General features: G+C 39.0%; 2 protein-coding genes across 3 annotated transcripts in view; one reads left to right on the top strand and one right to left on the bottom strand.

Annotated features, from left to right (window-relative positions):
* Positions 1-15,020, bottom strand: part of arhgef25b (Rho guanine nucleotide exchange factor (GEF) 25b) — a 23,316-nt gene extending 8,296 nt beyond the window's left edge. The window contains exons 1-4 of one of the 2 annotated variants that reach the window (XM_035662632.1): positions 14,645-15,020; positions 5,011-5,330; positions 4,811-4,915; positions 370-497 (exon numbers count right to left, since the gene is read on the bottom strand). In XM_035662632.1, coding sequence (XP_035518525.1) covers positions 370-497; positions 4,811-4,915; positions 5,011-5,330; positions 14,645-14,738 — 647 coding nt within the window. In that variant the 5' untranslated portion in view covers positions 14,739-15,020. Of the gene's footprint in view, positions 1-369; positions 498-4,810; positions 4,916-5,010; positions 5,334-14,644 lie in introns of both variants that reach the window. The other variant, XM_035662631.1, reaches the window with a different exon arrangement.
* A 6,136-nt stretch (positions 15,021-21,156) lies between these two features.
* Positions 21,157-24,315, top strand: ankrd33ab (ankyrin repeat domain 33Ab). The gene is made up of 4 exons (XM_035662689.1): positions 21,157-21,417; positions 21,540-21,669; positions 21,951-22,091; positions 23,474-24,315. The coding sequence occupies exons 1-4, from the start codon at positions 21,157-21,159 to the stop codon at positions 24,313-24,315; spliced, it is 1,374 nt and encodes a 457-aa protein (XP_035518582.1).
* Positions 24,316-24,872: the final 557 nt, after the last annotated feature.

The raw sequence follows: 24,872 nt of genomic DNA on the forward strand, positions 1-24,872 counted from the left end.
CCTACCAGCACCTCTAAAACACTCAAAAACATGTTATTTGTTAAATCATACAAAAACAAAATGTAAAAAGGACAATTTGCCAAGACAAGACTGCAGAAAGGAATGTCACCTCTTAAAAAACACAACTTGACCTTTTTACACTTTTTGAATGGATAAGCAAACGAGACACATTATGTTAATCAGTGAGCCAGGCTAGCTTTTTCACCCTGTTTACAGTCTTTATGCTAAACTAAGCTAACTGTCGGCTGGCTGGAGCGTCATATTTATTGGACAAACACGAACGTGGTATCAATTTTCCCCTCAACAAAGCAAATAAGCGTATGTCCCAAAATGTCACTGTACTTCTTTAATGTAGAGGTCAGGACCTACATGCTCTTCTCTAAGGCAATGTTTCTCTCCTCTTCACTGTCCACTGTAGCGGACCACTGGCTGCCTGAGTCATCAGTCATGGTGCAGACGTCTTCCCCTTGGAGAGTGTTGACGCTGGATCTTTGACTCTAAAACACACAAACAAGACAGTACAGCATTTGGTAAGCATCGCATCGTAACATATAGTATTATATAAGTGGACACACATTCATGCCAGTGGCTCAAAAAGCAGACTCTAGCTGGGGTGTATGAGTTGTTAGCAGCTCTAACAAAGAGAGATTTGCCCTTTTAAACTTTTCTGGTGGTTTTTAGTTTGACATAAATTGCAGACGTTAACCATTATTTCACAAAAAAGTAAAGGTTAGAGAAAAATTGAAAAATTAATACAAATATGTGTAACAGAACATTTTCCCTCTTCCATTAATCATCACAGCAGGTCGGCTGTGGCTCATGAGGTAAAGCCAGTTGTGCACTAATCACAGGGTTGTTCGGTGTCCTTTGGCCAGACGCTGAACCCCAAAACGCTCCTGATGGTGCTACATAAATGCAGCCATTTACCATTTATCTCACAATCTCTCAGATTTATCACTGTCACAATCACACTTTGAAAGAAGATAAATGGGAACCACTAAACCGTGACCAGCTACTTACACACTAATGTATCAGTATAAGCAATTTTTGTTTATTTTGCTGATAATGCTTCTTTACCTAAAGTACAAGTAGGACTTTAACCTATAGTGGAGTATCTTTAAATTGTTGTTTTGGTACTTTTACTTAAGTAAAGGAACTTAGTACTTCTTCCAGACGCTGTGGTGCAGAATGATGTCAGACCACTGGGCATCAACCATGCAAACTTAAATCATTAAGCTTCATTTTCTGCGTCCTCTGACCCAGCCAGCAAGATGAGAGGGTCCTAATCCTGGGGAACACATCAGTAAAGCAATTTTACCGATCCCTTTTGGAAAGTCATGTCAACCCCAAATCCCAAGTAACCTGAGAGTAATAATCGCTTTTTAATGTCTCTCTGTGCTGCTGAAGAGACTGTTGGACAGAGACATTCGGAAAAGTATAATCAGGCCTGACCAATGAAGGTAAATCAGCAACATTTGTACAATTTGTCAAGTCAGATAATAAAGGTCGGAGTAACTGACAATGGCATGGAGAGATGTTATATAACAAATATCACTCCTCCCCTAAAAGCAGTACAAACTAATGTGAAGTTGACTGTAATCCTCTTGACATACTGCAGACTCACCACATTTTGTTCTCTGCCTCAGTGCACTAGATGATAATCCTTCTGTGAAGTCAGTTTGTAGGTCAAATATGCACTTTCTGTTTATTTTCAGTCAGTCTTTTTTGCTCCCTCGCTCTCTGTGAGTCGACTGTTCACACAGCAGACGTCCCGACTATGAAAAACACCTGAGGCTGATCTTCACTTTGGTTCTGATCCACTAGTCAGCAGCCATTAACACGGCTGAGCTTAGTTTAGCTTGTTGCTCTCAATGCTTTCTCCTCTCTTACAGTAATTTCTCACCCGCAAGTTAGTTGTTCTGAAATCCATGAGGAGGTTAAAGGAATAGTTAGACGTTTTGTAAAATGCACTCTTTTATGCTGAGAGTTTGATTAGAAGATAGATAAAAGTCTCATATCTGTACAATCCTGTTAGCTTAGCATAAAACTGGAAACAGGTGACAACAGCTAGCCCAATCCAAACGTAACACAATACACCTACCAGCTCCTGTGAAGCTAACTAATTAACACATTACATCTTGTTTGTTTAATCTATACAAAAAGTGACATGTAGGACTGATAATTAGCATTTTACATTACATATATTTTAAGTGTCAAATCACACACTTTGGATTTGTGCAGATGACACAAACGAGACATAAAATGTTAATTAGTGAGCTCCAGAAGTGTAAACTCTTTCCCTCTGTTTCCATTCTTTGTGCTGAGCTAAGCTAACCGGCCACTTTTATATTTACCGTACAGATGTGAGAGTATTATCAATATTCTGTCTAACTCTTGGCAATAACGCGTTTAAACATATTTCCCAAAGTGTAAAACTATTCCTTTAAAGGATCAGTGTGTACGATTCAGTGGCTCAATAAAAACTTAATATGTGAAAGGCCCTATCTGCAGCCGTTGTCTGGTTTCTACTGTAGAAGCATGGCAGTTTAACATGGCGACCTCCATTGGAGACAATTTCTCCCAATAGATCCTCCTAAATGTTACACACTGGATCTTTAAAGAGACAAAGCCTTCGTCACACGAGGGCGAGAGGACTGAGGAAAAGTAAGGGAACGTCATTTATCAAACAGAACATTGTAATTTATGGGTTAAAGAATTATTTCAACCCTTTAAAAATTAACTTATCTCTTATGTAAAGCTTTTGTACTCTAAATGAGAACCGACCAACATCCACAGGTCTGTTTCTCACTTTGGCTGCAGGCCGCTTCCTCCTCTAATAGTGGGCGTATGTTTTACGGTTGTAGCTATTGGCTGTTGGGTGGGACGGCTAATTCAAGGTGTATTAGCGCTGCTACAAAGAGAGAGAGTGGTGAACAGATGTAAGTGATTGCCCATGTGATAGGAGCTACTACAGAGCTTTGTCCATGTCTTCTACAGTATGTCTCATATAAAATGCTAACCAAGAACTGAACCAGTCGACGACAAAGACCGAAAAGTTCCAAGAGCGACGGGTTTATCCTGTAAGCCTGTTCCTCTACAGGTCCAACATCCAACGGCAATATTTATGTTCGTGCACGGCGGCCCTGAGTTCCCCTCGAGTAATTAGCTCTTTATAGCTCAGGCTGCTTGGGTGTCTTAACAGTACACTCCTCACCCCCAATCCTGACCCTGTTTTAGCCTGTTACAGACTGCTTGGCTAGTTGATTACTTCCAGATGTCTGTCTAGAAAAGCACACAGGATTGATTCCACCCCACAGGGCCTTTCAAAGAGTACTGAGAACAGTGTAGAGTTACCAGAAATTAGTAGTATGTGCTTGTGTGTGATTGTGTGCAAAATATGCAGCAAAATGTGTGTTTTGTGCTATTTATTTGGCACAATTTGTGGAAGTCAAATGATGTGTGCAAATAAAAGCCTTTCGCACGTTAATACAACTAAACAGGATGTAGAGTGACGTGCACGTTTATAATTCACAGTTTTAGTGCGACTTGTCTTGACATTTAAGTGTATGCGTTTAAATTATTATTAACTCATGAAACCTGCATTACATTAAGGTTTAATGATGAGAGTCTCCACTGAAATCATTCAAATAATAGTGAGGGAAGTGAAGAATTTAGAGAACTTTTGATTTGTACGTGTACGTGATTTGTATTTTATATTTTAAATAATTATAATGTTCTTGTGGAGCGGACGACCAAAGTAAAGTTAAAGTAAAGGACAGACTCTGAAGTAGATTATAAGAATTCTGTTTTGGTGTCTTTGATACTTTTTACCTTTTCAACTTTCTAAAAAGATTTTATTGTTTATTCATATGATTCAGTTTTGTAGTTCTGTAGTTCTTATTTTCTAAAACATCATAATTTCAGACGTTGAATCCTTGCCTCTGTCTTGATTAAGGTTGGTGGATTGTGTAACATTCGGGACAATTATTAAAATAAGTCCAGGACTTAGTCCTTATCAATCAATTTCTCAATCTATCTCAAAGTTTAAAACGTTTTCTGTTTATAAATATTCCACATTATATTGCATTATGGCCTTTTATCTCACCTAACTCCTCTGAAGAATCTCTTTATTATTTTTACTAATATTAACTAGCTAGTTGTAAGAGTGATGGGAGCTTTTGATTGAGTACAATCTGAAAAATCACTCTGAAATCAATATCCTGTGTAAGAAGTTATCGCACAAAAAGCCTACAATAAATTGTTGTGTTTAAATATTGTTGTTTTTCATTGTTTCATGAGGCACAGTAACAAATGTTGCACTACCCAGACACGGCCTGTGACTCTGTGGTTAGGAGCCACTGTTATATGTGGAATAGAAGATTGGGTTAAATGTAGCATGATTGCCAGTAATTCAGTGCATGAAAATTAATCTTTTATGTACGTTGTGTCTCTGAGCCTTTAATCCAACTATAGCATGTCTAGTTTGGCCTTTAATTGAAATGTGCTGTGCATTTTAAAGGGAGAATTCAGTGTCACTAATTCAACTGACTTTGAATCATGACCTTTGATTAAAATAGAACAACACGGATTGGAACAGAATTTTAAAGAACAGAATATAATATAATAGAACAACATTGTTTAAAATCAAATCATATGTAGAACACAACAGAATAGAATATAATCCAATAAATAGAATAGAACATAATATAATAACATAGTATAAACTATTTAAGAGAAAGAGATAGTACAAAGTAGAATAACAGAATACCATAGACCAATAGAATAGAATAAAATAGAATAGAGACATTACTAGACTCTGCGTGTCTCTGCCTTGCAGGAGGTCAGATAAGTGGCCTTGACATGGCGGCTGTGTAGGAGAAGGAACTGCTGGACTCAACAGACCATCTATCGACACCTGTACAACACAAACACAACAACCATTACAAAAAAACAAAAAAACTGAGTGTGTATATATAGGAGGTGTAAATGTAGTCTGTCTTTAAGTCTCACCGTGTCTCCAGAGGGGAGGATGGTGTAGCTGTCGTGCGGTTGCAGAGGCCTCGGCAGGGTTTCACTGTGGGAAAGGAGCGATGGCGGCTGCCTCACGTCTGACCTGCACATCTGCTTCTCGACTTTCCCCGCTCCTCCCCTGGCATCCGAGCTCAGCTTGCGGACGGGATTGGTGAGCCATTTCTTGAGGGCGCTAACAGGGTGCCGTGATCCTCCAGACGAGTGTGAGCAGGGGCTGGAGCTGCCTGAGGCCTGGTGGGGCACAGAACACACCGATGGGGGGATACTGCCATCACTGCCCGCCACAGAGTACGACTCTGCTGCTGAGAGAGAGAGAGAAAGAGGGAAAAGGATTGGGTTAACGTAGAGCAGCTAATTGTGGGGTACATCCTCTCAGGTCAGATGCTGCAGACAGATTTCTGCACAAAAATGTTGTTCAATTTCCTGTGTTAAGCCCTAACTGTAACTTTAGTAGCTGCAGCTACTGTACCGGTCCTAAATCATTATGAACACAAAAACAGATCCGTTCTCACGAGGAAGGGCTTCTTGTGAGAGCTAATTTAAGAGGAAATTATATACTGTAGCTTGACTGTATGCATTTGTTATAGACTGTCTAAAAAAGAACATTTATTTAATCAGAAAATGTGGTGGCACCAACCAAAGGTCACACTTAGGGGAAACAGGGGGTCGGCTGCAGTAAGTCATGCTAGAGTGATGAGACTCACACTGAACATGCTGTTAGATACCCCCACACTAGGGAGACACATTCAATATGTGCTGCTGCATTTATTGGAGAATATATATATATATATTGTGGAGGTAGGAGCTGTATTTTTGTCATACTGTCCTGACATTTTGAATGAATTAATCAAAACTTATGAATTTATGAAACTTATGAAAAAGTATGAATTAAAGTTTAAAGTTTAACAACAACAAACTTATCTGACTTACTCAAACTTAGCTTAATATTTGACACATGGTACCCGAAAGCTGAATCCAACTTGCACACAGTTATTGATTCTGGTGCTTTCTTGTAATTAACTTTATTTAGTGATGGAAGAAATATTAAAGTTCTTTAGTTAAATAAAAGTAGCAGAATAAAAGTTTTGCGCAGCAGAAAGACCCTGTCCAGTTATATGTTTATCATTGTATTATTTTTTTTAATGCATTATAACATTTAAATGTTGCAGTTCTTCAGACTAGAGTTATTTATAATATTAAATAATTTATTATAATTTTACTACAACATTACAATTGTGCCGTATTTTCATGTACTATAAATTAGCATATTTTATATGCATATTATAGGATTTTAAAGTCTTCATAAATAGTGCAAAGTAATTATAGTTTTCAAATAAACGCAATGCAATATAGTTATCTCTGAAATGAAGCATTAAATGGAAATACTCAACATCATAACTGCACTGTGTTTTTGTTACTTTTTTCCCATTAAATCATGAGTACCTGATTAAAACCTGCACTGGAACATACTGACACATGGCTAAGTCTCTAAATTGCGCTATTAAAAACTTTATACCTGCTGTGGTAACACAAACCCTCATTTATCGCCGCTACAACTGGGACTCGGTTTTATAAGCACTGACTTTTCAGATATAATTTAGTTCCCGAATGAAGCCTTTAAAAAGGTACAAACTGTAATGTTTTTTCCTAGACCTCGGTGGATTATCTGACCTAAAGTCAGTCATAATTAAACCCATCATGTCTGCACTTAACTGCCCTCATTCTTTCTACAACGCAGGCTGGACCAATACTGGAGCTGACACCCTTTTACGCCACAGCTGGATTTTGTTTCCAGCTTTAAGTCTCCTGCCTATGGAAACTGGTGCATAATCTTTAACCACACTGTTTTAATCAAGCACCCTAACATTAACATTTCACTCTGTTCTGCTGATCGTAGCAAAGTGGAATCTTTCAGGAGCCCCATTTTGTCGTTTTGGACTCTTCCCAGAAGCCACTATTCCCTGTCAGCACATTTATGTAAGCTGTAATCATAATAACAAGCTTTCAAGAAGCCAGTGGAAATCTGGGTCAGCTATTTGCCAAAACTGCCTGATACTGCCATTAGACAAGACACCATATTGACAGTAAAATACTAAATAATGTGTTTTTTCCTCCTGCTCCATTTCAGTTATCTTTTTCTTTTTTCACAGATACCAGCAAACTCTTCTCTTAATACAAAAGTTCACTGTTCACAACATTGGGGATGATGTTATTCTAAGACCAGCTCTGTATACTTATACCTTGAGTTGACTGTCAGTTCAGTCTCCCACAAAACAATCTAGACATCTAAAGTAGGCTGGATTCAAACTTAATTAAACTAATTAATCGCCTGGTACTTCACTCATGCAGTGAACAACACAAACTCATTTCTGTGTGTGTGTGTGTATCTGGTGGCTCTTGGCAGAAGTTTGAACCAGTGGACTGTTGGGAAAGTTTGCTTTCTAAAATGAATCTTAAGGTCATGCTGAGTGACAATAATCAACCAGTTTAGGAAGGCAGAAAAAACATAAATAAATGCAGAAAGTTGTGGAATTTAAAAAAATATCAAATAATTGATGGAGAAAATAACGCAGTAGCACAGCTAAGAGATTGTTCATTGGGAAAACACGAGTCTATGCCATACTAAAGTCTCTGTAGTGCTTACATTAGCATGGCTGCAAAAATCCTACTTGCAATTATAACATTTATTTGCAACATTTCTATACTAGACCTTCATCAGGCAAATCATCCATCCATACATTTTCTGACGATTATCCAGAGCCAGTTCATGGTGTCTAATTAATCCAACAGAATCACATCATCTGCAAAATGGAGAGAGATGATTTTGAGGTCACCAGACCACTTTCCTCACGTTTTCTGAGCCTTGAGATCCAATCCAAGAAGGTTACAAACTGTAAAAAGTCCCCCCTTTTAAAAATGGGATCCACCAACCAACAACCATTATTGTCTCCCATTCTGCAGGCACTGTCCCCACCATCCACACACCATTGAATAGGTGTGTAAGCCAAAACAGCCCCACATCATCCCTACAATTAAAAAAAAAAATACTTTAAGACTTTATATCCTCAATTATGTAACTCTGATAAGAAGAGAGCCAATTCACAGAATCAGTTGGTGCAAACACCTACAGATGCCCACACACACACACACACTTATCACCCAGAGCAGAGAGAGCCATCTGGTCTCCTGGGTTTTTTATCTATCAAGGTCAGGTCATATAGGACCCCTAACAAGCACCTTACCATCTGTTGAAATTATACCAGAAGTGCACCTTGCAGCTTTTTTCTACAAATACATCAACATTTTCTATGAACTGGCCCTTAATGGTGAGTAATGGTCATTGTGATGCCAAACAACCGCTGAGCTGATCAACTCAGCTTGTCATGTTTGTTTGAGACACTTATGTAATGTGTCATTTTCCCACTGAGCAACAGCTGGACCACCATCCGGACTGCAGTGCCTGCAAGCATGCATGCTGTGAATGAATCCTTGTATGTAGGCTGTACTGACATCCAAATTATATCAAACATAACTTTTTACATATCACTGGGGCAGATTTATGTAACATGTCAGTCATGGAGGTGGTTTTATGTGAAACACAAATTATCTACTGCATACAGATTGATGGATGGATTAAAGCTGGGTGGGGGTTGATTCTCTCAGCAACCCCGCTGGCTCAGACAACACACCTACCCAGATGGAAAGAGATGGCTGTAAACAGGACCAAAACATTAACGAAGGGTCAGTCTCTCCGACGGTAATCCCGTCTGTTGCATTGAGGCACTGGCAGCTGTATTTTTGGATTCTGTTAAAACAATCCAGTTTAAGCTTTGTCCCCTCAGCCTTTTGAAGTTGGCAAAACCAGCAATGTACAAATACTGACTATGTTTTCTCTCTGAGTAGAACGTAGTAAGTCAATTTTCACCATAGTACAACATTATATTTCAGGTTCTGTATCTGAGTGGCAGTTCATCTGTTTTAGTAAAATTTCACTTCCGCTATCATTAATGTATAATATGATGGGAGGTGATATAATGGGTAGTTTGCACCATCACTGAATCACAGAGATTCAGGTAGATGCACCACTTAAATGCTACTTTTGAATGAAATCCAAAACATTTAGACTTGGTTTTGGTATTTATATTGTTAAAAGCAAGGTGATACAATGTAAAATCCATCCACAAAATAGGGATGAGCGAGTACACTGGAAAGAGTGGGGCTTAAACAGGAAGTGGGCGGGGAAATCAGTTGTTAATTTAAGCCTGAAATAGACATGGGTTGATCAGAAGTTGCTATATTTTTTAGAAAACTATTTACAGAACAGCCTCAGAATTTAGCTTTTCTTTATAACAAGTAAAATATAATTTACAGAACAAGTTTCTTTTATAAAAGTTGCTGTATTAAGAGTATGGATATTGACACAGATCTTACTCTGGTGATACTATTACATGTAAAAAGTACATTATCTGTACCGGATACTTTTTTTCTGTTTTTTCACAAAAGTAAATGTATTTTATAATTTCAGGTGTATAAAGAGAAGATCACTCTTTTGGTCATGGTATGTTAATGATTATTAATGATTAACTCTTGTTTGCATGAGAAGAGTGTATACTGTATTTATGCTCATGTGGCTGTGATGGTAGAGAGAGTGCTGCTTTCATGACCTACTTTACATCATAGCAGTCTCTCTCTCTCTCTCCCTCTTAAAGCAGATGGTTGGGAGATAGTTAACTACATCTTCCCCCACTAAAACCCATAAATGGTCATGGTCAGCACCAGCAGGAATTACTGAGATGCTGCTGAAGCACTGCTTCAAACAGTATGATGACACTTACAGACAAGTGTAAGCATGACTAAAGCTTTACACATGTTACGTACCAGACTTTTATTTGTCTGTATATGGGAGCTGATTACTGCTGGTGCCTCGTATTCTGCACGTGCTGATGGATGAAATCATCATTACTGCAATCAAATCCAGTTATTTTTGGCTAAAAACAGCCTCCTTCTCTTCCTGTTGGATAACTGCCAGGGCAAATACTCCACACCGCTGTCATAACCAAAACTACAAACCAGCCACTTTCATGTCGCCTGCATCCTCCTAAACAAGGTTCATGCACAGTTTATAAATCCGAGGGAGTGACAGATTACTAGAATTAAAGACGCACACATGCACACACACACATACACACACACACACATAGATGTGTTATTCTTTGCTCCACATTAAACTAATGAGTGGTTTCATTCCTAGACAGGAGAGAGGACTTTTAACATGTAGCTTTGAAATGTTCAGGATCTGATCAGCTGATCTTCCTGTGCATCAATTATACACTTAAACACAGAGTCTATCTACTCCAGTCCATACATTCACATGCTGCTGGCTGCTCTTTCTGCTCTTAGCATTTGTGACCTGAGCCATTATTAAGTCAGTTGTTGCTTGCTAGTAAACTATGACAAGAATGATTATGATTAATATCCCTTCACATCATATATGATTACATCCTGCATTTTTACAGTGTAGAAGGACACCACTTCCTTTTTCCCACGGCGCAGCAGGCTGCTGATGTGGGCTTTCACTCGTACACTGTGGTCACCCCTCATAGTTTTTGTTTGCACTCTCGGTCTCCTCCTTCACCCTCACTGAAGGTCTGGTTAAGGTCAGAGAATGAGTACTGAAGAGTATTGAACTCAACACACCGGTTGCACAGGTATTTGCACTGGCTTTAGGTAGTGGTTGCTTTAATGTATTACTCAATATTCCAAAAGGAATATATTATTATTTTACTTATTATTCCCCACTAATAGTAACTAGTTACACTACTAGTTATATAAATTACTAAAACAAAGTAATGATTAGAAAAATTAATCCAAGGATGTGACTGGATTATTGGATTTCAAATCAGTAGGGCGGTGACAAAAAAACTAATGTCGTACCTAATTATATTTTGGGGGAGTAACTGTGATATTATTACCGAACTGTATTAGTAACACTGGATATGGGCCACATTTAACAAATAAATAATATTTAATAAAAATAACAGCCAAACAAAACAAATGAAATTAGGCTTGCAGTTTGAACATAGCCTTAGTTACAATACTCTGCACCACAGAGCTTGAACAAACGTCCACTACCTCTAAAACAACAGTTTAAAATATAAAATTGTTCACCAGCAGCTAATCACTAACTTCTGTCTGCAGTTTGGTGGGCAGTGAGCATACACAGCCGTAAAACCAAAACAATGAGCTGAAATATGTTAAAAAAGATCTGTGGAGCTGAGGGGAGTTGTAGAGTCTCTGTGGGTTCATCCAACAACACTTTCCCATAAAAGTGAAGGTACTTTGATCTATTGTTGATGTTTAAAATATTGATATCTTGCATTTAATTCTCAGTTTTATATTTTCAGTTTCTGTTAAAAATAGTTTATATCCTTTTAATTTGAATTCTAATGTTTAAATCTATATATCCTGTTTTTAACACACAGTGAAACAAAAAAACGTATGCAAATAAACTTGCATTGCCTAAGAGAAGACTGAATGTCTCCTGGACCCTTCTCCTGTGGGGACTCAGCACCATGTCTAATTGTCTAAGTGTGGTCATATGAAGGTCAGGCAGTCCTGTGGTTCAAAGACAATATTTCACCAGAACACACAACCACCAAATGTAATGAAAAATTACAACTGAGATTACAGATAAGCTACTGTATATGTAAGTGCACTTTTGTGCTTGTTAGTTATCATGTTTACTTCTTCACATACTGGCAATGATGACCTCACACACACTGGTGGTCTAATGGACTATTAGTCATGGCAGTTTCTGAGCCAGTGTGATGTATATGTAATGAGACAGCGAGATTGTTGGCAGGACTTTTAAATAGATTTCCAAGCAAGTTTCCCAAACATACTTTATGTGGAGGTGTTTCTCTGCCTTTATAAATAGCTGTTGGACATTGCGCCAAATGAAATGAAACACTCAAGGCGAAATTGCAGAATGAAGGAGTTATAAGAAAGAAGTCTTCAGGGGAGGTAGAGGGAGAGCAGAAAGCTACAAAAACAGAAGAGAAAAGCCCCAAACCACATAAGAACACTTGAAATAAAAGGCTCTCCCGACAAAAGTCTTTCCTGCTACCACAGAACAGAATATGCACTAAAGGCGAGACAAACAGATTAGATGAAAAAAGAAAGCCTGTGCTGTCCTGAATGTGACTGCTGGGCTTTCTATGAACACAAAGCAAACTCATGCACGGACTCACAAACAGACAAGAATTGTATTTTTAGAGTCAGACAGGAACAAAACACCTTGTATAACAGCAATACTGACATCACATCACATCCTGAACAAGTGTCAGAGATCTTCTATGAAGCTTTTGAACAAAGGTGAGAAACCACGGCTGTTTTCACGCTTCACACGTCTATTTGCAGGGTCTGTCAGAGCAATGCAGCTCAGAGAAGAGCTGCTCTGTAATCACTCCCCGAGCAACTGGAACAACAGAGGATTTAAGGGTCGGGCAGTAACGGGACGTGTTTGTGTGTCTGTGTATGTGCATGTTTGAATGTGTGTGTGTGTGTGTGTGTGTGTGTTTGTGTGTACTGTTGCCTTTGCCCTGAAGCAAGGTCACAGTATTCTAGGGGTGCAGATTAAGAAAATCACTTTTTGTTTTTATGTGCTACCACACACACGTCTATACAGAGCCGCAGTCAAAAATGCATCTGATATGAAAACAGTGTTAAACCAACTCAAACAACCGACTCCTTCATCTGCTTTTGGCTGCTCCCGTTGGGGGTTGCCACAGCGGATCGTCTGTTTCCATCTCTCTCTGACCTCCGCATCTTGCTCTGTACAACCACCTGCATGTCTCCTGCCACACCACATCCATGAACCTCCTCTTTTCCTCCTGCCTGCCAGCGATATAGCCAGCATCTCTCCTCTGCACATGTCCACACTATCTCAGTTACTCTTGTAACACTGCAGCATTTTAGCATGCAACCTAATGCTAACTAAGTTAGATGGCTAGGGCTAGGTGTTATCATTTAGGTTTTTGGTTAATTAATGTCAAATAAACTTAACAAAAAATCGTCTTATTGTATATAATTATTCTCAGTGATGAGTGAGTGTGTGTGTGTGTGGTTGGGAAGAGAGAAGAAGAGAGGAAGAGAGAGAGAGAGAGAAAGAGTGTGTAATGGGGGTCTTTCAGTTTAGTTTTTTTTGGGAAAGGAATGTCAAGACAGTGACTCATTGACTTGCGATGATTCAGTGAACAGCAGCATTCAGAGACACTTCAGAGATCCAGATGTGACTCTATCACATTTTGTCTATTTGAAACATGGATCTTGCTGTGCCTGTATCACATCCTTATAAACAGTGAAGTGTACTGTTACTACTGCAGATGTATCCTGAAAAAAATAAGTATAAATGAAACTGTCCCTTCCATGTTTCTTGTTGTTCCTTGGAGCAAACTTTCTAAAACTCTCTTTTGGTATTTCAGTCAGACAGAGTTCCTATGTAAAGGAATACCCACAGCCTATCTTTTTCTTTCGTAAAGGTAGAATCAATGATCAACATCAAAATTCATCAGCCCTTTTAGCCCAAATCCAGAGGAGGATCGCAACGGTGAAACAACTTGTCAGGAATTAATATTGTGACTAATATGCTAACAATTGTCCGGCCTGCTTGGCTGACGAATAGCCTCTTTATCGTACAATATACACCACTTTTTCCATCAAAGATAAACCAGACTGAACAGGGTTTTGTTAGTCAAGAACATTATGGCTTGTTGATTGTTTGATGCAGTAAATGTGGCTGACGTTGCTGCTAGAAGCTAGTTAACAGAATTAATATGGAGAGGTTCACTGTTTCAGCTAAAGCTCCTGTTCAGAACATAGTGACTGTTTGGTTGTTGTGTATCATTACAGAAATAACAATACTGTTACTGCACAACTGTACAACCAATAAAGAAATACAAACATAATGGAGCAAACATTACAGTGCTAATATTAGCTTAATCACTTTGTGAAAGCTAATGTGGATTCAAATTAAGGATAAAGAATATAGCAGACCTAGCTAAGGGGTGTGTAGACGATGTGTGAGACGGGATACGTCTAGTAACAATGGTTGAAGCAGAAAAATAAAGTTTTTTTCAGCCAATACAATTACATAATATGTTTGGCATATTATCCTGTAATCAGTCGAGTATTCCTTTAACTACACTTTTTCTTAAATTACACCATAAACATGAAGGACACACAGTAGGATAGTTTTGTCCAAACAACCCATCATTTGTTTTCTGGCTTTCTAATGCTGCTGCACTCTCATTATTACAGGCACTTACTGGGAAGTGAATGGATGAAAATGTAACAAAATTAATAAATATGTTACATAAACATGTATAAAGAAAGGTTCATCGGATTTTACTAGAACTTAAAGAAACTAACTTTGGCTTTGATATAGGACGTGACCAACTGCATCTCAAATTCATTACAAAACGCTGTGTACAAACAACAAAAATAACATTGCATGCATCAACTTCAGGAATTTTGAGAAACAACCAAACATAAATGTATTATTACCATCACAGAACAACTACAGTCAAAGTGCTCCTGAAGAGCATCTACGTACCTCTAACTCGAACAAAGCAGCAGCCACATTTACTGAGCAGTTTTCTGAACAGGTGCTGACACCCACACCCTCGCTGGTGGTGACCCCCTCTCATGATGATCCACTCCTGCTGCTAGACTCGAGACTATCAGAAGCAGGCATCACGCTGGACTGACACACACACACACACATAAGCACATGCACACACACTATTCCTGTGGTAATGCCCTGAGAGGATGGGAGGAAAAGTGTACAGAGAGCCCCACAGTCATAGTCCAAATCTGAGCAGAAACTCCCTTTGGGCAAAAAAAAAAAGAAGCTATTCCTATCCCATGATTGGAAGAGTAACCGTGGAAAAAAACCAGAGAGAAGGTGCTCCCCTCCACTCTCGAGCCTCTCTGTGTGGTCAGATACTGTGTAAAGATTATGAGAGGGACCAGAAGTAAGTGAGGGACCGACAGAGGGGCGGGGAATGGGAGGGGCTGTGATGATGAAGGGGGTGGGGGATAGGGGGGTGGTGGTAGTTAACATGCTGCACTGCTGCGCTAGCATCTGTCTCTAGCCCCACCTCCTCTCATTTCTATCCCCTCCTCTTTTGCTCCCTCTGCCCTCTCTCTTCATGCCTCCCTCATCAGCTTCTCCTCTCAGTGTTTGCTCTGTAGCTGTGGGACCTTAAGTACTGTCATCGCATGAGCAATGACGAACACGGGCTTTTCCATGATATAAGCAAAAATTTCAACTGTGCAGAGTAACTTTCCATTCATTTAGCCACGCTAGCAACACGACTCTACGGATGGAAATGTCAGTTGGTTCCAGACTAAAATATCTCAACTTTGTCACATGGATACAGTTTCAGAATATAAAGAGGATGAAAGAGAATTAACTTTTCCTTTAGCGCCACCATGAGGTTGATGTGTAGTCAAATATCTCGACAACTGTTGGACAGATTGCCATAAAATGTGGTCCAGGCACTCGTGTCCCGCTCAGGATGAATTATAATAACTTTTGTGATCCCCTTTTTTCATCTAGACCCACAATCAGGTCCAACTTTAAAAAGATACCTCTAAATGACACTCCCATCAACCATAGCTCTATGTTTGTGTTTAGTGCCAAATAGCTAATGTTAGCATGCTAACACGTTAATATGGTTAACATGGTAAACACTATACCTGCTAAAGATATAAGGTTACGGTTGTCATTGAGAGAGGGAGAATATCTGTTCCTGAATGTCCTAATCCTAGAACTGGGGAACATATCACCCCATTGTGAGCGTGTTAAAATGCTGACTCTTAGTCTCGTTAAAAGAAATGCGTACTCATCTGTCACCATACATCAAGCTGCATTAATAGGATATGACAGATTTAAATGAAATATAATTTCATGCATTTACACACTGTACTGCCATAAGCAAAGATCCACTAACACCCAATCAACTACAGATGTGCTAACATAGCTAACATAGAATCAAGGTGTTTTCCCAATGTGGGTCAGGACTCCCCCAAGGGGTCACAAGATGAATCTCAATCTTTTTTTCCCCTTATATGCCGTATATTTTAAGAAGGAAAAATGTATATATGGTTGAACTGGCCACCAGCCATAAACACATGCAAACTGTACTGAGGGGTCACATTTCTTAGTTTTCGAGGAATTTCAAAAAACTGTCAAAAAATTCACTTGACCGCTGCTTCTTGGTAGTTTTATAGTCACAAAATTCGGTAATGTGTGCACAGATACTATCACCCTCCCACAGTGAGGCTGGGACTTTCTCTGTACATAACTGTTTGTAACTAGCTAGTTATACACTGTTTAAAATATTTTTGCACACAATATTTCTTACTGCATACTGTGTATATATCTATATATAGCTTTCATTATAGTCTTTATATGTTCTATTATATATTTATAATACTTTATTTGTATTATTCTTTATTGTATTTCTACACTTGTGTACTTTTTGCATTACATTTCCCCCATGCTGATGTGTCAAACTTGAATTTCTTCCATGGGGGATAAATAAAGGAACATCTTATCTTAACTGACTGTGTCACATTTGCATTCAAACTTAAGAAAAGCAGCCCCAGTTACTCAAATGCACATGCACTTGCAGATTTATGATGAATCAAATCTGAGGAACAAAGATTATCTATAATATGTCTTTTTTAAGAACCTCCTCCTCTAATCAATAAGGCAGTTTGCTCTCCTTTGTCACCACAGGTACCAAAGCATTTACTCTGCTGTGGAAAAACCAACATGTGGAAACTGAGCTGGCAGGATGGAGGCGGACCGATTAAATCTCAAAGCCAAGATTAAGCATTCATGACTAGATGATCTTCCGAGCACAGCTGTCTAGGCTCATGGCAGCCGGTAGTGTGATTCAAGGAGATTTATGCATAAACTCATACGAACCCAAAAAAGTAACAGAAGGAAGAAAAAAACAACAGAAAGAGAAGAATCTGTCTCTAATACAGCTGCTGTCCGTCTCTATGTGACACACATATATTACACAGTACCACACACACACACACATAGACAGATAAGCACACGTCACAGCTCGACCAACACAACCCTGGAATCTCAATCCACAGAGGACAGATTACAGCTATAAAAATAACAAAACGCTCTTGCTCTCTTGGCCATCGAGTTAAGCCTTTAAAAACTCTGCTGACATGATCTCTGTGAGCTGAAAAGCACTGATCTCTCCACAATGCAGGATTACTGTATGCATGTGTATGTGAGCACACACACACCTAATGAGCCAATATTTAATCATCGGGATAAGGTAATGTGTGCTTTTTATATTTGGTGTTGCCTTTAGCATTTTAAATTCATCCATGATGTTTTGTGCAAAAAGTGAAAAACTCCTTTCAGTCAAATCTCAGCTGTAAATGCTTTCTGTCAGACAGCTCCCCACTATGGGTGAGGTGCACACAGCACTAAACTACAGTAAGCAGCAGATAAACGCACTGTGTTACCTTTGCATCTTCCAGCCACACTGGACTTTCTGACCCACTTGAACTGCGTCTGCGTGTCCTTGTTGTTTTCATCCGACAACAGTTTCTCCCGGCTGGTGTCTGAAATCTTACACACAGACAGACATGAGAGTGAGTGGGTGAAATTAAAAATAAATTAAGTTTAATTAAAAAGACTATATCCTCTTTGTCTTTTTTGTAGCTGTATATGTTTTTTAATGTATGTGTGTGGTAGATAAAGTGATTTAGCTAATAATAACACTTTTTATCTCTCTCTCAACTCCTCTCTAATTTGTATTTTTGTTTCAGCTTAAGTGGTTCCGTATCTTATCTGAGGAATTTCTCAGTGAGGGCTAAAGACAGCAGGACAATATCAAATCTTAGGCCAAAGAAACCTCACGCTGTCTGAAGAATATGATTCATGTTAAAGGTTTTTACTTTTTGTTGGTCGTCTATCAAAATTAACCAACAGTTGAACAACTTGGCGTAGACAAATCACACCGATCTGCACACTGTTTTTTTACATTTTACATTTACATTTTTTATATTATAAAGTAGTGCCGCATAAACAGCAGCACATGGGCTAAATTAATACAAGTCATGATAAGTTTTCTTAACACATGGCCAGTTATAATTTAACAAAGATCAACTCAAAAGTAACCCTGAAGACAAATACATTTCCTAATCTGCTAATATAAGATGAGTAGCAGCAATGTTTTAAGGTTTATATATTCCCATTAACAAAGAACAACATTGTTTATTCCAGTTTCATATGGAAGAATCATGTTAATACTAAAGCAAGGTAAAAATAACCAGACACAAATAAATGCATACCAAAGTTTCAGCATGCATACACTATTCTTACTTTCAGGTGTGGTCTTCTTGTCTTACTCCATTACATTTCACACAATTTCAACATTTATATAATAAATAAGAGTAGCCAGAGTACAGGCAGATACAGATACATGCACGTTTTTAGGCTTGAAGTTATTTCCATCACTTCACTTGAATAATGAAGACACTCACTTTATCAACCCTGTATCCCAGAAGTTGTTCAGTCCTCCCTTGCACTTTTGCCAAAGTCTTCATTTTTCATCCCTTTCTCTTCCCCTCGAGTTTGTCCTAATATGAAGTCCTTTTTCTTTACCTTAATGTCTGTAAATTCAATCTCATCCCTTCTTCCCTCATTTAAGCATCCAGGCCTGAACCTTTGACTTGCTATTTAATCTAACTACAGAAAACAAGTTTAAAAGTTTCAGGAAAACATCTCAGCCAGCCTGCCTGATGTCCAACAGAAGGGCAAAAGCTGACGATCTATGCTTTGGAGGTCTTTCTTCTCCTCTGGGCAGATAAAGACAGCTGTTCAATTATAGTGAGATCTGTGCTCAGGCCCTTCTGGACATGAGGGGGCTCATTCTGTCCAGACAGGTCCAGCCACGTCCCAGAGGTCCCATAGGCTAATTTCAGTCGGTGACCATTCACAAAGCAGGACGTTTAACTAACTAACTCCAAATAGCTTCAGAAAAACTAAAAGTGCTTTACCATTTTAATAAGTGCTTATTACCATTGAGTAGAACAGATCATACTGCCTATACGATCTGCCTTTTATTTTTATTAGTGCTGTTTCGTTCACTTGTTTTCCAGTTTTCTACACTCAACCAAGACTACACTGCCGTCCCACAGTGGAACCAAAAATATACTTAAATCCTCTTAGACCTCACTTCAGTTTGTACCTTCCTGATATTTAGGACTCAGATATAACTGCTCATCAGTTTCAGCATATTATGTCCAAATTATGAAGACTGGAGTCAGACAGTAGAGCCTGTGAAGTGTGTGAGAGATCTCCATCCTGTGGTAAATCTGAGAAATATCATGACTCAGCCACAGCTGCCACTGCTGTTCTGTGAAACACCTTCTGTTTCAGTTTTCTTGAGTCTGGACTCTGTCCCATCTGTTCAGAGCGTGCTGGGACCTGATTTGGTCATCTGCTAGTCAGTCTTGACAATTAATACGATTTCTCTGGCTTAAGCAGCTTACTGATAACATTTTATACATATATAATCAGATTAATTATTGTGTAGGGACTACAAAAGAGTTTTTTTTTCATAAATGTCATTAATCGACCGATTTGTTTTTTTTTCACATTATATGTTCTCATTTATTTTTCAGATAAAGTTTTGCTTCCTGATTAGCCCATTTTACTATCTGTAAATCAAATCAAATGTACCTGTGACACTTCAGAAAGTTAAAATATGGGGTAAAACTCTTTAGTTTAGCCAATTAAAAGATGGTATAAGCTCCGTGATATAGACAATACTGGCATTAAGTAATCCCCTACATAAAGCTTTTGTAAGTGGGATGAGCCGAGCACAGGAGCTGAACACACGGTGTCTCTGTGAAGACTCTGCGAAGACTCCTCCTCTCTGTTTTATGTCATCACGACAATATGTGGCATGGAAATGGGTAAAGTACCTCTATTTACAGTGCCAGGAGGAAGCTGTGACCTCTCGGCTGCTCTGACAATACAGTAGGAGTGTTGGAGGAAGTCAGAAGTGGCCCACAGAGTCACAGAGGTGTGACATACACAGACAGACAGGTGGATATATCGACAATTACAGCTGATTGATTACCCTTTATGGTAAGTGTACGTTCTTTATGTCTATATATGAAAGTGATAAAAGATACATTCTGTAATGGTAAAGGATGACTGATGCTGCACTTCTGCCTCAGAATTTTCACTTCTTTACTTTGGTTTTGTAAACTGTGTTCACATTGGCCTGTGTACTGTCTGTACTTAAAGATTTTTATTTAAACATATTTTATAGTAAGTGTTATCTTGTACAACACAGTCATAACAGGTAATCTGTGTTCTGGACAATCAATGTCAGTGATCCTCTTTAGAAATGTTCAACATTTCCAAATCACAATTCTGTTGTGATTTTACAGGGTCAAGAACATCACAACATCTACATTACTACATTGCAGGTGACACTAAAACACAATAGTTATTCTTTTCAGTAGTTCTAAATAGTCTTCAGAAAGCAGCCAAAACATGAGTTGACCAGGGTCACATGTAACTGAGGTTATTCTGAGGAGAGTTGTTCCTCATTTAGCCCTCCTGTATGTTGAGCAGGGCTTTTAGATGTTGATCCACTTACTCAACAGTAAAGGCATACTGAGCTCGTACAGCCACACCCACTCCATGACACACAGATAATATACTCATAATCTCGAGTGACAGACTCATCTTACCCTTTTGACAATCTGACAATAATCAAACTTTTAATCTTTCAGTGTGGCACATGAAGCATTGTACTGTACATACAGCATGATGTGTGTTGTGTAACAACTTTCTGCCTACAATAAGGAGATGATTTTAACTTGGCATTATGTGTAATTACGGAGAGGTTTCTAGGGAGGAAAGATTCATCTTTTCCATCTCGAGCGTATCTGATTGCACCTTTGTTGCTATAGACAACATCTAGTATCTATTTTCTGTTTTGGATTTTCTTATAGATGTAGCCAAAGGATAGAGTACCATCTCACCCGTTCAGCTGTTGGACGATGGCCACTGCAGCAGAGGACCCCCACCTGGGCTCGGGCCCCGATGAGGACGACGTTTCTCTGTCAGGGAGCGAGTCTGATTCAGACAGCATCCTCTCTGATGACTCGGTGCTTCCAGAGTACATGCCGGAAAGAACAAACGGGCTTGCTGCATCAACACTGTACCGAGCGTGCGCCCGTAATGAACCCGTCTCTCTGCAGAAAGTTCTGGAGAGAGGGGTCACAAAAGAAGAGGTCATGGAGCTGGACATCAATGGCTGGGTGAGAGTCTCATTCATAACGCTAATGATTCGGAACCTGTAAAATCATAGCTCCAGTCTTTTACTAAAAGGTCTGAAATGCTCCCACTGTCATTGATCCTTACCTTTCACTGTTACCAACAGAATGGCTTGATGGTGGCTTGCTGCAAAGGGTTTGTGGACATTGTTTATGGGCTTCACAGCTGTCCTTATATAGACATAAATCACCAGGACAATGAAGGAAACACTGCTCTGATGATTGCATCCCAAGCAGGTAAGTTCTACCTACACACCAAACAGTGACAAAACAAAACACAAACAATTGAGCTACCTCAATTGTGGTGTAATCAGTCAGTAGCAAATATCACATACAGCATTATGTGACTTATAAATGACTGTCAAACTTCAGTAATTTATTTCTTCTTGATGCAAACAGTCAGTATGTTTATCTGAGTCATGTAAACTGAGACTTTTGTAAGAAGCAGAACGAGCTTTAAATTGTCATTTTCTGACTCACTGTTGATCTGATCTCTGAATTCTGTTTTTTATCTCCAGGTCACATCAACACAGTCATGTATCTCCTAAACTACTACCCTGGTATAGACACAGAAATAAAGGATTGTCGAGGTTTCACAGCACTCATCAAAGCTGCTATGACCGGCCGTAATGACGTTGTCTCTGCCCTCGTTATGGCTGGTACGTAAGAGCAGGGGCACAGCTACCATTTTGCCTGATTTCCCATTTATTGTCGTTAGAGTCTTGGAAAACTTTCTTAGTTTATCATTCATTTTAATTACATTTATTGTATAATGTTTGCATACATTTGGACCTTGCTGGCATCACATGTTGCTCAGTGATAGAACATTATACCTAAAGAGACACATTTATTTTTCCCTGTATATTCATTTTGACTTAAATATAGTTAAGTTACACACATGAACCACTCAGTCACATTTCAAACCTTTTCACAAGTAACAAAAGGCATAAAAGTACATTTCTATGGACATAAAACAATGTTCAGATGACTGATAGTGCAGTTTTCCTCCAGGCATTCAGCTTCTTCAACCACAAGTCAAACAACATTTCACTCATACAGGAGCTGCTGTACTATGATTTTATTAGGTCTCTTTTGAACCTTAAACTTAGTTAGTTTACCAGGAGCACTACAGCTCTATGTGAACTGTTACAGCACCGGTGGTCAGAATAGCTGACCCCACTGTTCATCCGTCCATTTTTGAAGCCAGCTAACTCTGTTTACCAGTGAACGTGCCAGTGACGCCAGACCGGTTTAAGGGATTATTCTTAGGACATTATCACAAACACCTTAAAACGGCCTGCAGTAATCTCTACAAGACACTTGTAGATGTATTTATACTGCACACGTTTCCTTAAATCTCATTGCAGAAGGGCTGCTGCTAACGATTATTTTCTTTATTCATTAATCAGCTGTTCATTTTCTCGATTAAGTGATTCATCTTTTAATCTGCATAATGTAAAAGAAAAATACAGAACAAATGTCATTCACAATTTCTCAGAGCCCACAGAGATCTCTTCAGCAACAATACATAACCTTTCAGATATCAGATATTAAGTGTACGTCATATAGTATAAATACAAACAGTAAATCGTCATATTTGATAGGCTGAATCCAGAGAGTGGTTGGAATTTTTGCCTGAAAAATGTTAATAAATTATCAAAATATTTGCTCATTAATATTTTCAACTGACTAATCAAAAATCAAAAGGACTGTACAGTGACCACTGTGCTGTATATTGCCAATGTTTTGTTATAGGCCTTAGTGTGGCAGAGATGTTGACATGTTATAGTAAAACTTATTTATTTAAACCTAATTAATTAATAATAATACCTGTATTCAATTGAGGTGTTTCAGTTTCAGGGCCCTGGGTTTGTGCATACTTGCTCACTGGTATGGCGCACTGGGAGGTCTATCTGTGAACTGGGATAGAACTATCATTAATGTGATTAACAACACCTGTCCTTTTCCTTCTAACAAAGGTCAAAATGTCAACCATAAAAAAGGCCTACTAATTCCTTTGCTCTACCATCTTTATTTCCAGGAGCTGACTTACATGCAGTAGACTCCACAAAAGGAAAATGTGCTCAGGAGTGGGCACTGAAAACCGGCCGCTATGAGATCATCCATCGTCTCCGCCGCCTGAAAATGCGGCCTAAAGCTGAGCAGTTCTGTGAGAGTTATGTCCCTGAGTGGCCTGAGCTCAAGGAGAGGGCAGCCAATGCCGTAGCTGTGAAGAGTGCCAGTGAAAAAATTAGGCAGCGGATCAAAAGTACATTTGGATTCAGATTTCCTCATGACCCCGAGGACAACGGGTGCTTGGACCACATGGTGCGCATGACCACCAGTGTCCACAGTCCCCTGATTTCAATCGGATGCCGCCCGCTCTGCCCTACGAGCCCTCCTGAGGTGGGGAAGCGGCGCCTTGCTGTGCCAGAACTGGTGAAGAAACATTCGGATAAGGAATTAGAAGAGCGCTCAGTGTGCCACAGCAATGGCTCAGTATCTCATATCATTCCCACAATCCACTCTGCTGAGTCCATCGCTACAACGTGCTGCACCGAGGCTGAGCGGCGAGGCAGCCTCATCTCGCTGGCTTCCACTAAAGTCGCCACCACATTTATTCCACGCAGTATGGCGAGAAGGAACAGCGTGTTTCCCTCCGGCTGCATCCCCAAGATCGACATCCTGAGGCCTACGGAGCCAACGCCAAAGAAAGAGAAGAAGAAGAGGAAGATGGACAAGCGCTTCCTGGAACCACCGAAGTGGAAGTACAAGGAGATCAAGGATGAGAAAAAGAAGGAGAAGAAGAAATCTGAGAAAGAAAAGGCAGATAAAGAGAAAAAGGACAAAAAAAGAGAAAAGGATAAAAAGACCAAAAACTAAAAGTTTCAAAAAATTATTGTTCTGCTGTATCGAATATTCCCTTTTGAGAAGAAGGTGCTTTTTAAAAATGCTCCACTGAGGGCTTGAAACTTTAAAACCAAAGAACCAGACAATATTGAACCTACAACCTAAATGACAACTGAATGACAGATAACCTCAAACAAGCACTGCAACTACTCTTTTGGACTCTAATGTCTAAAAGTTGAGACAAATATTATCTATATTTTGAGTTAGAATAGACAGAAAGTTTATTTTTCCATAAATATATTTTTGAATCAAAAAAGACTGAAAGGAAATGTTTAATAAATATGATACAATTCATGAAATCCATGTTTGCTGATTTGGTTTCATAGTTGCAAAAAGCATTTATGATATCTATCTTATCATTAACATAAAGCACAGACAGGTGAGTACTTTATGTAGACCTGTATTTCCTATGCAACATGTAAATAAAGACACATATAGCTACTAGCTCCATTGTATTATGTAATATTGTTTTATGTGTTGAATTTGTTGTTATTTTTGTAAATAGCAAGCAATACATTGTAAATACTGAA

Source organism: Morone saxatilis, unplaced genomic scaffold (assembly GCF_004916995.1).
Source record: "Morone saxatilis isolate NCDOM2014 unplaced genomic scaffold, NCSU_SB_2.0 Contig18, whole genome shotgun sequence".
NCBI lineage: Eukaryota > Metazoa > Chordata > Actinopteri > Moronidae > Morone > Morone saxatilis.